Source organism: Phalacrocorax aristotelis, chromosome 11 (genome assembly GCF_949628215.1).
Source record: "Phalacrocorax aristotelis chromosome 11, bGulAri2.1, whole genome shotgun sequence".
NCBI classification, from domain to species: Eukaryota; Metazoa; Chordata; class Aves; order Suliformes; family Phalacrocoracidae; genus Phalacrocorax; species Phalacrocorax aristotelis.
In genome coordinates, this window is record NC_134286.1 from 8,870,324 (window position 1) to 8,888,237 (window position 17,914).

A 17,914-nucleotide genomic window follows, 5' to 3' on the forward strand; every position below is an offset into this window, starting at 1 on the left:
GTGAGTTCAATGCGTCTTGAGCCATGCAAGCACCTTTCCCAGCAGATGACCATGGCACTGCTTGCTCCTGCTGCTGCTCATCCATGACCCACCCTGTGCCAGTCCTGCTGATGTCCCCCATGTACTCATCATCCTGACATCCCCTTCTCCCTTCTTTATTCAGTAAGGAGATTAAAAAAATCAGTTCAGACACCGTAAAATTCACAGCCCAAGAAGTGACAGGGAGGCCCCACGTCAAGGGAAAAATCAATGTATTGACAACCTTCAAACTTTCCACGGGGAGAGGAAACCTGCACTTGCCGCGGCACTGGGCAGGGGCCAGGGAGGAGAGCAGAGCCGTTTAGGAGAAGGCCACAGCTGGATGGTAGCAATCGCATCTCCTCCCCTCCCACGCACTACCTCATGTCTGAATCCCACGGGCTATTTTTGGCAAGCAAAGGAACAGAGGCAAGAAACAAAAGCCCTGGGAAAGGCAGCACCACGGGCAGGGGAAGTGGCAGTTTGCATCTGCTGCTCTTGCTGCAGAATTTATTGAGCTGTTTTATGCCTTTTGTTTGCTTGTTGTTTCCTTTTCCCCTCTTTAATTGTTTCCCCCAACCATGCATGAAAATCTATTTCTCCATGTGATTTGCAGCTTGCAGGTCCCCTCTCAGTGGTTTGGGCTGGGGATTGCAGCCTGGCCCAAACCCTCTGGCAGTTGCCTCCAGCAACCAAAGCTGGTGGGCTGCAGGGGGTTGTGTGTGTCAGGGCCATGCGCTGATCACGTTTTTCCCTCATTGCTGCTCCACAAGGTTTTGGGCACCCAGAAGTGGCCACACATGTGCTCCCCCCTACACTTCCTATCCACTCCCTCCCAGCTGGCTTTTCCCCCTTTCTCAGACCATGTTACTTGGCATCAGCTTTTGTTTCTCCCGTGGCTCCCACCCACACTCCTGCCACAGCCAGGCACTTCCACTTCCCCATGGAAGTCTGGGGTCTTCAGCCACGCCAGCACTGCCTCCATGAGCCCAGCCTGCAGGGGCTGGCTGGATTTTGGCAGTGGCAGAGGTATGGTCAGACCCACACCACGGCTGGAAGTGGCCACCCAGCCCCTGCTGCCACGTGTGCAGTGGCCACAGACTCCCTCCGTGCACAGCATCCATCCCATCAAGCAGAGACATCCTGGCAGGCTCCATGCCCTTAGGGCAGGCAAGACTAAACCTCTTCCAGCCAGGTGTCCTAAAAACCCATAAATTAGACCCCACCCCTCTGCTCCACAGCTGTGCTGGGAGCCTCCCAGGGTGGGGTGTGTGGGGGGGTGTGTGTCCCTGCTCCCTCTTCCAGCCAAAATGCCCCTGGTGATGCCCAGACCTGGCACCCCAACATGCCCCAAAGAACGGGGTGGGATGGCTGTCCCTGGAGGCTTTTGGGACTGGCTGTTCCCACTGTGAACCCTGCTGCCCTCTTGGTCCCCTGACCCCAGGCAGGACCCCGGGAAATCCCAGCCTGGGGCTGAAAAGGCTAGGCAGTCTTCAAAGCACACAAAGCACCCTATCTCTTAATTCAGAAGATATATTAGTTCTAGGGTGACAGTGGACAGAACTCCACAGTTGGGAAGGGGGAACCATGAACACTGAAATATCCTGCAAAACACAGCTATGGCCATGCGCCGTCCCTTGGCCCATAGTCCCTCTCTGTTCATGAATATAAGAAGGTTTTAGTTAAATACTTTTTATACATGGGGTCAGACAAGAGTGGTCCATTCCCTAATGAAGTTAGGCAGTTTTGGAGAACAGCCAACAAATACGTATTAAATTATAACCAAACTACACTGGCTGTGATCTCTCCTCTACTGACCTTGGGAGGGGGCCATGCCAGGCACCTAGCACCATAAGGAGCTGTGCAGACTGTCCTGTCCATCCCAGCAGTGATGGCACTCGGGCACTGTGTTAGGGCCAGACCTGCAGCCTCCAGCCAAGCAAACCCTAAGGACTGCCCAAATCTGAAAGCTCTTCCACTTGCAAACCTGTTGGCTTCCAGGAGTATTTCCACACTTTTGCACTCCAACAAGTGTGACCTCTATAACAAATTGCTCCAAGCTTGCCACCTTTGGCATCTTTAGATGCTTTTAAAAAATGCTGTATCAACATCCTTGTGCCCTGCTGTTGCTTAGCTCACCTTCCCTGCAGGCCAAGCTGGAGAACAGCTTTGGGGAGACCCCAATGTTCAGTGTCACTCAGGTACCCTTTGCCCAAGAGGGCATCCTGCCCGTCTGCACAGTTCTCCTCTCCTGGAGCTCCTGGAAAAGTGCCTCTGTGGGCATGTCCTCACTGAGGACAGCCAGAAGATGCTCTGCACATGCATGTTGGAGCACCTGGGAAGAAACAGTTGGTGCTGCCACCCCTGTGCTTTCCTGGTCCTCGTTCTAGGGTAGGAAGGGTCTCAGGAGAGGAGGCAGGTCAAAATTTGGTGGTGGTGGCCAACTCCCTATCCACAGGGGAGTGAAACAGTCCACAGGCAGAGGGTCCTCTACCTGCAGAGGTGAGAGGAGGACAGTCTGGCAAGTGGATTTGGGCAACCAAGAGCAGAGCACCGCTGGTGCCTTACCCACACTCTGGCTTGAAATCCACAGCCCCTCCATGGCCACTGATCTTCCCTCTGATGCAGGGCAATTGTCACCGACCGTGAACCCGGCCAAGGCAGCATCACCCTAAGCAAGAAGGCTGGTTGAGTTTCATAGATAGGCATGGGTGGAAAAAAGGGGGTTCTCAAGAGAAAGCAGACAGTTAGGGTGGCAACGATGCATCACCAGCAGCTAACACGTAAGGACAACGCTTGGCTGATTGATCCCTTTAGAGGAGACGTTCCTAAGCCTTTTAATGTTTTTCCATTTATGTTTTGTAAGCAGATTGGTATGGGAGATATGAACCTAGCTTGTCTGGAGTGCCCTGAGCCATCCTACGTTGTTAGGAAAGAAACGTTGATGGTAGAGTTTGCTAAATAAAGCTCTTGTGACATAACGGGGACATCCACCCTGCCAGGCACACAGAGCATGGTGGACCCAGACACACAACACCAGCATGTACCAAACCATTGGCAATGAAAGAAAAAAGCAAAGTGCGAACAACTACAGCTTCAAACTTTGTTCCACTTGTGTTCTCAGGGCCCCTTGGCCCCCATTAATAAATAACAAAATATACAACCAAAGAGGCAGAGGAACATAAATATGGGAAACAGGGAAAGCCACTTCACTCAACAAAGTCGGGTTGGGCCCCACCTTGGGGCAGCCCCCTCCTCACTACAGCTTGAAGATGCCAAAGTAGGTGCTGCCGTGGCTGTAGTTCACTCGCGTTGAGTCTGTCACGTTGACAAAGATCATGTCGCCTTCCCGGAGCTTGAAGACGCCTCCCTCCCGGATGGACTGGAGGTCACAGAAAGGTGTAGAGGTGCTGTGTGTGTCTAGTCCCCTCAGCAAGAGCCGGTCCTCTTCCATGGGGAGATACAAATAAATATAGAGCGTGAAGGGTGCCGAAGTCGCTGCCTTGGTGCAGAAGCTGACTTGAGAGTAGATGTAGTAGAGCCCTGCTTCCTTCACCTTCAGTTTCCCCTCCTGGTAGGATATCAATTTGTTGTTCGTGGGGCCATACATCGTTGTCTTCCACTCTAGCACTGTAGGAGGAAAGCAATGCAGATGAGCTGGGAGAAGGAGACATCCAGTTTGGCAGGCTGATTTTGGGGGAACACCCCACAGACATTTGGCATCACAGCCTGTGTCTGCTGTGGGGTGTGGGGCTGGGTCCTGCCCACCCCAGGACACCACCCCTAGCCCAGAGAAGCAGGGTTCCCTTCCCCGCAGCCAGGACACGTTTAACCCATGTTTCTGGTCACTGGCCTTGACACTCTTGAATAGATTATGCAAGCCGAGGAGCATTTTGCTTCCTTCACCCAACCAAGTGGAAATTATTAGGGTGGAGGATTGCGCACAGTTGTTACTACAGGCCAAACACCCCCGTGCCGGCCCCTGTAGGACTGCTATCTCCACAGCTTTCAGTGGCACAGCCTCCGAGCCCTCAGAACAATGTCAAAACACACTGCAGCTCCTATCTTCAGAGGCACCCATCACAGGGCACATAGTTTTCCAAACTAGGTGCTGCCTTTCCTCCAAAGTCCCTCCTCCACTTGGCCTCTGGACAAGGTGAGACTTCACCAAGGAAGTGCAAAAATAATTGTCCCAGAGGTTTGGTCCTTGACAGGGAGCAGAGCTGGAAGGGTTTTACATGGCAAGTGCTGCCTCCCACAACCAGCACCACTGCTCACATAGACCTGCTACTGGCATGGCTGTTGGGGCACTACCGGTGTCACGGGAGTAGCTCATGAGCACACACTTCTGCTGGCGTTGGTACAGATAAGTCAATACAGAGACCAGCAAACCACGGCCATAGGGGTTGAGCTCAGCTATGACTTCCACCTTCCCCAGCCTACAGAGACACTTGCGAGAGCATTAGGGATGAGCAACCCAGCTCCATGGGCAATAACGCGTTCGACTGTCCCAGCCCAGGATCCCAGTCCCCACAGTGGGGCAGCACGTGTGGTTCTGGGGGAGCCACACAGCCTGCGGTCCCTGCCTGTGCATCCCAGAGGGACGTTTCCTCTGTGCCCAACTGCTGAGGCATGGAGCTGAGCTCCAGGCAGCTGCTGCTCTCTGGGCAATTTCACCCTGCTTTATAGGCTCAACAAATGCTTAAGCAGGGAGTTTTAAAGTGCAGCAAGCTTCTCGCTTCTTTGATCTTATCTAACACTAAGCTTTCCACAGGTAGACTGAGCTCTGGGTGAAATGCTGCGTCAGAGATGGAAAGAGCAGTTGCCGATTACTGGCAGTTACTCCAGAATTAAATCACACATGCTCAGATTGTGAAATCCTTGCTAGATTGAAATTGACCTTGCAAGCTCTCACTTGCTTCAGTAATCCTTGCTTTTGCAGGACATCCATTAGCTGAGGCTATGCTGGGGGACGGAGCCGCGAGAGCAGCCATGGTCTGTGCAGAGGGATGCACAAATGCAAACGGACTCACACGCATTTCGCAAACCTAATGTGGCCATGGCTGTGAATAAGTGCAGCTTGCTAGGATCAGTTTGGAGCTATCTATGTTGTGAATGCAAAGTATCAGCCAGCCTATATGGCTGCCAGGACCACTACAGGTGAGAAGATCATTAGATTGGCAGATACACTATGCCAGCAGAGCCCTCCTGCAGCAGCCGCCCCAGCAGGACACGGCCAGGAGAACAAAAGCATTGTGTTTTGAGTCCAAAAGAGAAGTGAGAGATTGGTTTACTTAGATACAAAGGGAAATAGTTTTCCCTTCATAAAAAGCACCAGAAAGATTAAGCCATTGAGGTACATTTCTAGGAAGGCATATATAAGGCTACTGAGGACAGCCGGCATGGGATGCGTGAACCCCATGCGGCACAGGCACACGTGGTGACGTGCCCACTGGGAGGTTCGCTGTGGTTTGGGGGCACGCTCTCATCCTGGAGTTGTATTGTCCCGGTCCCTGGCCCTACACAGACGCGGGGCAGGATTGCAGGGCCCCGCTGGGGGATGCACAGTGCCATGCCTCGCTGGCTCCCTGGCCAAGGCAGTGTCAAGTGGGTCTGTCTTACCTGAGACTGTCTTGTTGCTCCTCTGACCTGCCAGGTGGGCTGCAATCGGCTGCCTCTTCTCTGCTGCAATTTGGAAAGGACAGTGTTATTGATGCCTTGGTACCCACTGCCCCCCTCCCCGGGCAGCACAGCTCCTCTGCAGAGGCCATGGCACCTCCCACCCTTGGTATTTCTCTGTGGGTCAAATCCAGTTCAGAGGCACACTCTCCAAAGTCCCCAGATTTGAGTTAGGAGGCCTCTGCTCAGCAACGACACTCAGTCGCCTTTGAGGGGGACCCTCTGATGGATAAAGCCTGCAGAGGAGACCACGCCACCTTGCCCACCGTGGGAACAGGACCTCAATGTGCCCACCCCTTACCTTCCACAGATGTCTCATTGTTGTGCATCAAATGGGGATGTTCATGGTGTGCGTGGCCTGCAATGCAAAAAAGCCACAGGTTTAATTTTGGATTAATTTTCACGGACTTCAGGTAACGTAGCACCCAGAGCCACCTGCCCTGGTGAGACAACCATGCCCAGTGCCCCGATCTGCCAGCCCCATGCCACGCACAGTCCTACCCCACGGGGATGCTCCAAACCCCGACCCTGTCCCCTGCATCCATGCCGTGCCCTGGGGAACCAGCGGGCTGTTGCACGGTGAAGGAAACCCCTTCCCCAGCCAAGCTACTCCTCCTGCCCCAGCAAGCGATGTGTGTGCTGGCAGCACCAGGAAACTCACCTCTCTGCATTTCAAACTGGGGCTGCCCTTTACTGGCTCCTCCATCCTGAAAGAACACAAAAAACATACTTTTTTTTTTTAAGATGTACAAATCAACAATTTTGAAAGCCTCTGTGTAAAGGATGCTCTGGGCATCACGCAGGTTGGTGCTGCTTGGCCCTGACAGCTCTTGGCAGAGGGTACCCAAAACCGCAGAGCCTCTCCAACACCTTCCCCAGCATCACATACAGCCATGGGCTGACTGGCTGTTTGCAGAAGGGGGTTTGTAGGGTTTATGATCTTAGTTTTATGCAATTAAAATGATGTGATGGGGAAAGATTATTTGGGGAAAAAAAAAAAAGAAACAAAAACCCATCTCCTTTTCTTTTAAAACCATGTCAGAAAGCCCAGTTGTAGCAAGCTGGGCCCATCCCTGCCCCAACAAGATGGGGTTTTCAGGACTGCTGAGCAGACACAATTTTCTGTTGTCATTTGGGTACTGATGCAAACCTGAAAGTTTAGCTGAGGCATTTGATGCCATTGGGCACTGACAATGAGGAAGAAATGCCCCTCTCCTGCCTGCTCTGGCCAGCACAGCCCCACTTAAACAGCGAATTCAAGGGCTGAGGGGGCTGCGAGCACCTCATCCATGGCAGGGCAGCCCTCAGGCACTCTGGGAGGACATCACAGTGCAGAATGGCTCTTTTGCACCCAAATGCGAGGAGCTGCTGCACCAGCTGGAGGTGCCATCCCTGAGCCCACGGGGTGGCATTTGCATAGCATCGTCTTCCTCCTCGCCAGATGGCAGGAGCCATGCTGCCTGGCCTGAGCCTTGCACCGTCATCAACACCTGGGCAAAGTGGGTGTAAAGGTGCTCCCAGCAGCAGGCGGCTGCGAGCGTCCTCACAGGCACTTGGCACAGAATCTGAGCAAGGTGCCAGACTTGCAGAAAGTCAACATTTTTTAGACCAGGATCAAAGCGCAGACCCAGGGCGGCTGCGGCTCTGTCCCTCCTGCTGCAAATCCCTCAGCATGCCGCAGCTGGGCATGCTCTGACCAACACCATTCTGAGAAAAAAAAAAGGATGAGGTTTTTTGCTGATGTCAATATAGTGGAAAAATGTAGTGGAGAAAGAATATAGTGTAAAAAAGGGTGCGTACTATGCAGCCTCAAGGTAAAGGGTACCCATGGTTTTAAAAAAAGCTTTGGGTGAAACTGTGTGTGTGCCTGGGAGCCCCACTCCACCTTCAGAAGGGTCGTTATCCCCCCTAACAGCAGTGTACCTTGCACTGGAGGTCCTGGAAGCCCTTTAAAATCTTTTCACAGTCCAATAATGTTGACTTCTGACCTTCTGCTGTCTGACATTTCTGCACTTTCCTCAGGAAGATGTAATCTTCATTTAAGCTCAACACCTCTTCCATCTGCCAAGGCGGGAGAGAAGAAAGGGTGAGTGGGATGCTACTGAGAAAGCTGGACCACAAGCAGCAGAGCTATGCTGTATCACTGCCTGGAGAGCTCAGTGTTTGCTGTCCAGCATCGGGATAATCAGGGCAGACCCACTGTGGGTACCAACCACTTCCACAGCCACCCAGCACAGCATCTGTACCCGCATCTGCCGGGAATCGCACCCACTGGGCTGACCCTGCTTGGCAACGCTGGATGAGAGGAGGATTGCTCAGGATCCTCTTCTCATTTTCTATCAACATGATAATTAGGTTAAATGCCCCATTCTGCCTTTTCCAAAAGGCACGTGGCAAATATCCATCCACCTGCATTTATAGACAGCAGCACAGAAATCTCAGCAAGTGGCTCAGGGCTCACTGCTGCTGCCCCAGCAGGCAGCCAGGATGCTCGCTCAGCCCTGCGCTGCCCTGCCCGTGCGGGGTGGCATTTCATTTTTTCAGCTAGCTTATCGACTGAAAGAGCTGCCAAGAGACCAAAAGGACTTGTGTGTTAGGGCTGAATTCTGCCAAGAGATTCAGACTAAAAAAAATCAGAAAGCTAATAAAAGAACATATATATATATATTTTTTAAAATACTGATTTTTGAAATTACACCTTTTTTTTTGTAAAAACATTACATTTGGCTAAACAGTAAAGAGAGGTGCAGTCGGACATGAGGATGCACAGCCTGGCAGAGCGCTCAGTTGCAGGCAGTGCTGGGATGCAGACGGTTGGGTTTGGAGCCCTGCTGTGAGCTCTCAAGGCATCTGAAATCCTCCTGCCACCCGTGACTGCCTTTTGGCTGCCTCTGATCCTCTGCTACAGCCCCGTGCGGGCGCATTTCACTCTGCTGGGGACCCTCTACTCGCCCCTTCACCCCAGGCTGCAGCCTCTGTGCGGCAAAGTCCCCCTCTATCCCCCTGACTTTTAAGACCCTTTAGCTCAGGGTTTGCCCTCTACCCTTGAAGATCAGAATTTCAATTTAAGTTGAGACAACACGTTTAGAAATCAGTAATGACGATCTTATCGTTGTATCTGGTAAGGACGACTCATTCTGAGTTTTAGACACATTTCTTTAGCTGGTACTCTTTTCTGGTTTGGATGAAAGTAGCTTTAGATTGGTGATTTTAAGCATCGTGCAGTGCAGCTGCAGTCATGCAACCTCAAAACCAGCTTTTTAGTTTGTAATTTTTTGGTAAATATTGTCCCAAGTATGGGACAAAATCACTGATACTGTGTCTCCTCAAAAAAAGTCAAAGTACTAAGATCCACTCTTTTCTTCCCTGAACAGAAAGACATCATCTGAAGTGAGATGTTGGTAAAATTCATACATGCAAACACTAATAAAACGTCATTTCTGGACCCCTCATCCTTGCGTTTAGCATCACGGTGCTGCCAAGTGCTGCGGCACCAGAAAAACCACCAACAACCCTAAAATAGCCATTTCTGTCTTTAAGCCACACTCTCCTCTCCCCAGACTGGCCATCGGCAGACAGATTTGCTATTACAGCTCTTCTGGATTAATCCATTCTTGTTTTGTTAATGAAGGTAACAGATCTCTTCCTTGGTGTATATCTCAGTGGCAAATAAAAGCAGAAATTAGAACATAGGTGTAATAAATGCCATTCCCGCATCCATACAGTGGCCAGCATCATCTTCTACCATGTTCATCCTTTTGGTGAGAACATCTTGCCATGGCTGAAGACAAATCATGTTAGCAGTCCAGCAGAGACACTTTACTTTCTACACTTACCTTATCCATCTTCATGTGAAGATACAAACAGAAGAGTACAGTCCCAATCGTCTGTGCTACAATAAATACAGCGAGGAAGCCCATGAACATTTTCATCGTGCTGGGTGAGGTGCTGCTCATGGGTCGGGGTGTCTCAGGGCTGTAGGGTCCGTTCATCCTCCGTGCACGTTTGCTGGGGCTCCTTCAAATGTGCTGCTTGCAAGTAGCATGAGAACTGTTGTGCGAGCACCCGCTGCTCAAGGGATACAGGTTGCAGCAACCTACACTTCCTGGAAAAATCTCTTCGTAGTGGGTAGGTTTGTTCACTATTGTCTCCCACAACAAAAAAAGGTTGCTTAGACTTCCTTCTCCTGTGCACTTCCATGCTTTTTCCTACTGTTCTACCAGAAACAGAGAGAGATGCTCTTATTCCATATATTCATATTTACCTTCAAAACACTCCAGACTATGCCTCAGTGTTTTTTCCTGCTGTGGATGAAAGTTTCATGGCAAGTCATCTTCAAAGAAATGAAGACTGTGAAACCCAGGACAGAGCTGCTGAACTGCAGTGTGGGCTTCCAGGGGCTAGGAAGCACTCAGAAAGTTGGCTCTTTCCCAAAAGGAGAAGAGAGGGTTTTTGCCCTCTGTTTCCTTCATGGGAAGGATCATTTTGCAGCTAGGATGCTTGGCTGAGGCAGGTGGGTTGTGCTGGTTTCTGGTCTTCCCTCATGCTTCCCATGGGTGAAGTTTCTGCCTGGGTAGGCTGGATTATCCTTATGACCATCTCTACAGGCACTGGGACACCAGCATGGGCACAGCTTTCATGCTTCTCAAGAGTCAGCAGGATTTCAGGCCTTGGTGCTTGGAGAGTCAAGTTTTAAGCAACTTTGTCAGTATCCCAATGAGGTGCTCTTCCCTGCACCCAAGGGAAGAAACATGCTCAGACCCTGTCCCCACTTAGCCATGTTACCTATATCTATATATCTAAGCATGAGAAAGGCTGTTGGGGGTGCTGAGCACTCCTGCCAGCTGCTGACCTTCCAGCATCGCCTCCATGCAACTTTGGGCAACCTGTGCATGTCCCCACACCTCTGGAGCAGCAGCAGGTTCTGCAGAGGTCCTGCCCCTGAGCCTTCCCTGCCCTGTCTCAGAGCTCTTCAGGCATCCAACACTTGTGCAGCCATGCACCACCGATACAATAATTCAGGGTAAATGCAGAGAGGTCCTCACTGCCTACAACAATCAACAGAACTCCTTTTTTGCCATGTAAAGAGGATAAATCTATGTTTCTATTGGGGTGCAGAGGAGGAGGGCTGCAAGGCTGTACTGCGAGGAGCACTGGGGCTCTGGTTTGAAGGCAGTCATCAAACCATCATGTAAAGTTGTTTTGAAAGTAGCATGCTAAAGGCAATCCTCTTATCAGATGTGCATGCAGCAAATAAAGGGTCAGATCCTGCTAAAAGCAGTGGGGCGCTTATCGTGGTGCTGGTCTCCAGCAGCCCCGGAGAGGAGGGTACACAGCGCCTTGTCGGGGCTGCTTAGAGCGCTGCAGGATGGACTCCGGCGTTTGCTTTTGCTGTCTACCCACTCTCTCGCATCCTGTCCTGTGTGGTTAGAGCACTCTCAGCTGCAAGTGCAAAAGCTGTTAACAAAGCACAAACATGTCTGCAACCAAGTCAGTGTTTGACCTTGGCACGTCACCGTGTTCCTAAAAATAGCATCCAAATCACAAGTGTGGGACAGTACCAGGGTCTTCGTGGACAGCAGTTCAGTGGCTGAGCAGAGGACAGCCTGGGGCCGAGGCCCTGGCTGGTACTTTGGAGCTGTGTGACCCCTTGCTGTGCAAGGACTGTGCCCTTTGTGATGAGGGGAGCATTGGGATGGGGCTGCCAGCAATGGGCACAGCCCCTCAGTGACACTTTCACCTTCTAGATGAGTCAGCGGCCCCTGGGGTCCCTGCTCCTGGATGCCCATGCCCTGAGGGCTGCCTGTGCACCCTTGCCACCCAAGGACTGCCTTGCTCTCCAGCTTGCTGAAAGCTTCCCAGCCCCCACAGGAGCATCCTCCTGGCAGGAGCTGGGTGACCCAAACAATGCTGGGAGTGCACTGAATTAGCTGGCAAAAGGGGGTCCCCTTGGCCTCAGCAGGGCTTTGGACTCAGTACCTTGGGCTTGCAGCCCTGCTATGCATGGGACCAAGCTTGCACACAGCCTGTGGGGGCTGCTAAGCCACTGGATTTACTCCTTTTTATCTTAAAATTGTAATTATCTTTGGAAAGGCCATCCCTGGCCTCCTCACAGGGGTCTCATCTGACACCGAGCTCCTACACACCATCCCTGCCACACCCCTGTGAGCTTGTCACAGGCAAAAACCATTTCATGGTGAGCATCCCCAAGGACACCCCGCAGAGCTGAGGGCTACGAGGCCATTGCGGGGATCAGTGCCCACTCCCCAAAGCCTTCACCCTGTGCCTCAGCCCCAGGGCACTCACAGGCATTTTCCAAGGCTCTTCAGAGTTTCCTCTGAGTTTATCACTCACATTTGGGGGAAATCTCTACATGAGAAGAAAAATGACATGAGAAGTCATCACTTACTACTTTCCCCGAATCCTGAGTGTTGGGACTGAGAGGCAGCCCATAATGTGTGAAACCACAGCAATGAGCATTGCAGAGAGTAGCAAGCAAGGTTTTGCACAGCTATTCCTGAGCCCTGGCTGTCCTCGGCAGACGAAACCTTCTCAAAGCCGTTTCTGGATAGCCACATGTCACTGTTTCGCCGAAATGAGAAGAACCTGTAGGTAATGCCGGAAACACTGAGTGCATCGCTGGCCCCATTGCATGCACCTTGCTGGGGAGGCTGGAGCCAGCGGCAGCCTCCGAGGGGCTGCCAGATTCGGTGAGGAGGATGGGGAAAGGCTCCGGGTTTGGGTATCCAGCACAAAACATCACCAGAGACTTGGCTGACTTGTGCTGCAAACCAGGAAACTGAGAGTTACTAGTCACCAGCACCCTGACGGGAGAAACTGGGTGGAAAATATGACAGCGGGAAACCTGGCAGAGGTTCATCAGCAGGGAGGGCAGGCTGGCAGCTCCTCTTCAGGAAACCGTTGCTCCATGTCAGCAATCCAGCCCCTCACCACCCCGGCAAGCCCTGGGGAGCTGCCTCCTCCACCCCACAGCACCAGGTCCTGCAGCTGCTCCAGCTCGAGCCAGGTAGCACCAGTTCTACCAGGAGGTGCCGACCAAGCTCTGGGGAAGTTAGGGCCCCGTTGGGCCGTCCCATCACCATTACTGTTCAGAGCCAGACAGCCTGGAGGACAGAGCTGCCGCAGGCTGTGCCGTGCCAGTGGCCCTTGGGGACACACTCTGTTGCTGCCCCACTGCTTCACATAGATGCTAGGGATGAGGAGGAAGACTCAAAACCCACATTGCCTCATGCCAGGGCCAGGGAGTGGCATGGTTGCACATCCTTGACCACTTAGCTGCTGTAGGAACATGGGGCACCACAGCAGAGAGGGGACACAGCCTTGGGGAAAGAGGGGCATGGTCCAGAAGGACGATGGGCAACAGAGAGAGGACCCAACACCTGAGGAAAGAGTCTGCCTGCATGGGATAACCCCAGGGAAAGTGAAGTCACACCTTCACCTGGTGATGAGCCCACCACCAAGAAACCAACAGGGCTTACTTTCACCCCCCAAACCGTCTGAACATAACCGTAACTACCCACTTGTGAGCCCAAACTGGCACAGTTCCTCCAGCTAGAAAACCTCTGGGTGAGACGATGGGAAAATGTGATCCATCACTTGCATTCCTATTGACCTAGTTGCGGTATTTCCGCTGATCAGCAAATTGTCTCCACTTGCACTCAGCACTCAGAGTTTTGTTTACCGAGAAAATATCCGGTTGCCTGCCCCGGTGATCTGGCAAAGGCTGGGAGCATTTCTGAAGACAGCGAGGTGAAAGCTGATAAGAAGAGATTGATTTTTTTTTCATTTTTTTTGGGTGCCCGCTGTGGTTTCATGACTAGTTCTTTAAAATGTGCTGCTCACCCCACATGCTCTTGACAATTAACCAAAGCTGGGTGCTCTGCAGTACTAAGGACAAGACATTCAAAAAGAAGATTTTATTCTGAGTCACAAAAGGAGTTTGTCTGCAATGCCGTGGGAGGGATGCAGAAGGGAACCTATGAGAGAAACCTAAGTTAGTCTCTTCAGCACAGGGCCATGGGCAGAAGGGGAATTTGAGCTTTTCCACCATATTTGCTTTATCACTTCTTTAGGCTTTTCCCTCTCCTGCATCCTCTGAGCTCTCGTGTCTCCAGGACAACCCCATCACTGGAGAGGAAGAAGGAACAGACATAGCCAGAACATCACAGAAAACTTCACCAGCATCTGTAGAAGGAAAAGTTGCATTGCGGTTTGTTCATTTTTCACCTTGGTATGAATGAGAGAAAGCTCTTGGAGTCTGGAGCAGCAAGAAGAAGCCTCAGGGATAGACGAAGGTGTTGAGACTCGTTACAGTCACCTCTCTCTGTGGAAGAAAAGAGCAGAAGATGGTGGTTATAGCCACTATGGTGGTAATGGCAGGCTGCAGCCCCCTCATTCGCCATGGCCCTCAGCTATGGAGGCACCCATGCAGAGGTCAGCAAAAGTTCCAAGCTCCAGCAGACATGAACATGAGCTGCTCCAGGCTCCCGCTGCTCAGCAGGTAGATCAGAGCAGGGTGTAGCGTGCCATCTCCACTGCATTTTCCCCAGAGATGTGAGGCAACATCTGCCCTTTCTCTGCCACCCTCCAGAGCAGCAAAGAGCAATGGGAAAGCTGTAGGGGATGGCACTGGGTTGCTGCTGTCCCACTGAGCCACCCTGCTCTGAGGGCCATTGTCCCTTGTGCCCCCTTCCCTCCACCCCTCCTCACCTCCCTGCCCTGCTGTACCAGACACACCCTGAGCTGGCCTTTGCCAAGGGGATCGAGCTGTGTGGAGAGCAGGGAAAGGCAGAGAAACAAGCCCCAGTGACCCCACAGAGGATGGAGGGCCCCGAAGGGCATGTGGCTCTTGTGCCACATCTGGGCTGCACATCTGGGCAGCAATACCAGCCTTGCTGTGCTGAGCCACGGAGAGCACCCAGCCTCTAAACTGCTGGTGCTGAGCCTTACCAAAGCTGTGAAACCACAAATCGCACTAGAAACTTCTTGCTGTGATGACTGCACCTAGTTATCCTGGCTTCCTAAATATAGAGCCTGGTGCTGGGACCTCCGTGGCCCCAGCCCTGCCAAACAAGCCCCTGCTGCCTGAGTCACAGCGGAAGGGTGCGGGAGCATCCCATGCATCCCCCCGCACTCAGCCGAGTGCTGAAAGCAGCTCTCCCCGGCACAGGGTGCGGGGGCCTGCAACCATCAAAGCCGCAGTGAAACGCCTGGGCGAGATTCTGCCCTTTCATGTTGTGAAAGGAGAGGGTAGGAGCAGGGAAAAGCAAAACCTGCAGGAGGCTGCGGGGCTGCCAATGCCAGCGGCTGCCTCCCACGGCACAGTGCGATGGGGTGGGTGGGGAGGGTCCCGGCATCACGTTTGCATCGCCCCTTCCTCCCCCGCCCACCCCGTTGAGACGGGACCGAAAGGCAGCCAGGACCACATCTTCTGAATCCGTGTGGGACTTTGCGAACAAAACAAAAGCCTCGGGAGGAGTGGGGGGATCCTGCCATTCCTCCCCACCCTGTGGGGCTGAGCACCCAGCAGCCGCTACTGCAGCCAGATCCAAGCACTTGCTGGGCTCCGTGGGGCCAAACCCAGCCTTGCCATGGTAGAGCCACCCATCCCTTGGCTCCCATCACCCTGCGAGGGTCCCCAGGTGGGACACGGCCATAAGTCAGGGTTTGCTTTGTGCCCTAAGGAGGGTTTCACAGCTCTTGACCAAGTTCAGGAGGTGATGCCATACGCAGCACTGGGATGGACGGGACCCCAAGGATTTTGGGTGGATTCTGTCATAGGAGGTGAGTGAGACACAACCCAGGTGAGCTGTTGTCCTGCACAGCGTTTCCCTCCACAGACGGAGGTTTGCAGTGAGCCCCTGCGCTGGCTGAGCCCCGGGCTAGCTGTGCCTGGTTATCCCACCGGGGCTGTGTGGCACTGACACATCTTGCAGCAAATCATTGGGATCCTGATTGGAAATCACCAAGAGACGGGCAATCTGCTAGACTTGATTTGGCAGTCACTAATTTAATCTTCTGCCTTTCTCTCCTGCATTAAACCACAATCCCCCTGCCAAGGCAATATTGATGCAAATTACTCATCTTTTTCAAAACCTTACATACATCAACTTCCATAAGACTCTCATCACAGAGCTTTCTTCACCACTACGAGAATCACCTCCGGGGCTCTTCACTGCATCCCCTTTCAGCCTTCACTGTCATTTCTTCCCTCTCCCCCTGCTGACCTTTGAATCTCCAGCGAGGCTGTGCTTATCCCTCAGGATCACTGGCATCCCTGGGATCATGCACGGCCCCAAGGTGAGCAAGAGAGAGTGACCCTGCTGGCGATAGATCGGCCAGCAAGGGTGAGCAGCCAAAGGGGTGAGGGGCAGACAAGGAGCACTGCTCTGACCTGAGCGCTTTGGGGAGAAAATCCTCAGCCCCTGCCTGAGACTAACCATCCCCATGGAGAAAGCAGCCCCTCAGGGCAGGAGGGATCTGTGCTCAGGTGGAAATCCACGTGCAGCCACGCTCTCTAGTAACGCTTAGTCTGAGAGCCCAACCAAGACAATGCACACATGGTCGGAGGCAGCAAAACAGATCTTGAATCTCTTGCAAAGCAATGCAAAGGCAGAGCAGCATTGCCTTCAATGGCATGCAATAGATACTGCAATGGTAACCCACAGCCCTTTTGTCTCAGCGCCGTAAGCCGTGATGCTCTGCGCCGACGTAGGCGTCGTGAGGAGCCCTCTCCCTGCACAGTGCCAGCCCTGCTGCTGCTGCAGCATGATGGTGTGAACGCTTGCCCCCCACCAGCTGGTTTGCAGCAGCCCCAGCCCCAGCTTGGTCCTAGGCCAGGCTGCAATGGCCCGAGATTTGGGCCACTGATATGAGCTTTGATAACAAATCCATCAGAAAATCCCTGTGAGCCTGCAAGAGACACGTCAGAGAGCAGATGCTAAAACAACTCTGCCATCTACTGACTTCTCAGGCTCCCCTCCCTGTCCCATCCATCCCTCCATCCCTGCCGCACACAGCCACCCGGAAAGTTGTTGCTAAAAACAAAGGGCCTCCATGTTTGGACGTGATGCCACAGGTGATGCCAGAGGAGCCCTGCAGCCAAGCACGCATGCAGCCCGGCTGCCCTGTGCCCCGGGGATATGGGCATGGCTCAGGCTAGTCCTCAGGCTGCAGAGCAAAGGGCTTTGTCGAGAGGAGAGCAAACTACACCTGCAAAACCTGCTGCCAACATAACAATGTTCTTAGTGCTCAGGCCAGGGACAAGCCCTGCCTGAAGAAGAGAGCATGTCCAACTTCCATAAAGCACTGATGTTTCAGGAATATCTCTGTCTGAACAGACCTCAGATGCAGGTTTTCCTTTGCACGGCTGAGGAAGCAGCCCCCCGTGGCTGGCATGTGTCTCCTCGAGGTCCAGCCACCTCCGCTTACCCCACAGTCCGGGGGAGCAGGGCCAGCACAGAGCCCACGTCTGGCTTAGTGTGTGACCAGCCAAAGCGCTGGCAGCTACGGTGGGGAAGAGCAAGTGACAGCCCCCAGCCAGCCTGGCAGCCCCCATGCCATGACCAGAAGCAGTGCAAAGCCCAGGTCCGGGCTGAGCTCTGACCCCACTTGCCTAGTTTCACCGACCACCACAGTGTCATGGACAACCCCCAGGCAAGGATGGACAGCACCTCTTTTGTAGGAACCACTGCCTGTGCACAGAAACCTGAGCAAGATCAACTCAGCATCACCTCACTAGTAAAATTAGAAGGAACCCACGCATGCAGAAGTGGAAATAGAAGAAAGACACCCCTGGTGCTATGGAAACCATCCCGCCAGTGTGGGAAGGTACCTCCTGGACTAAATTCTGGCCACTGGGGCAGCTCCCTCTTTCCAGTGCTGCAAAGCAAAGGAGCTTTGGCTGCAGAGACCAGGGAAGACACCCAGCCGTAAGGACAAGGATATCACCGGCACCCCAGCCCCAGCTTGTGCGTTACTAAGTTCACGCCTAAGCAGTGCAGAGGTGGCTGTGTGTGATAAGTGGGAGTGTTTAAACACAGAAGGAATTAATTTTCTCTTTTGCTTTCCTCCACAGCGGAGTCCTGGCGTGAACCACGTGTGCAGGACCTCTACAGCTGGAGGTGGCTGGAGGGTCAGTGCATCGTGCTGCTGGGAGCACCATGGCCTCAGCCCCAAACTCTCGCCTCCACACCAG

General features: G+C 52.9%; 1 protein-coding gene across 1 annotated transcript; it reads right to left on the reverse strand.

Moving 5' to 3' along the window:
- Positions 1-3,108: 3,108 nt before the first annotated feature.
- Positions 3,109-10,119, reverse strand: CD40LG (CD40 ligand). Its single transcript, XM_075106487.1, has 6 exons — positions 9,534-10,119; positions 7,621-7,758; positions 6,359-6,404; positions 5,999-6,055; positions 5,641-5,703; positions 3,109-3,648 (listed from the first exon to the last, which is right to left on the reverse strand). The coding sequence occupies exons 1-6, from the start codon at positions 9,687-9,689 to the stop codon at positions 3,278-3,280; spliced, it is 831 nt and encodes a 276-aa protein (XP_074962588.1). The 5' UTR covers positions 9,690-10,119; the 3' UTR covers positions 3,109-3,277.
- Between the last annotated feature and the right edge of the window lie 7,795 nt (positions 10,120-17,914).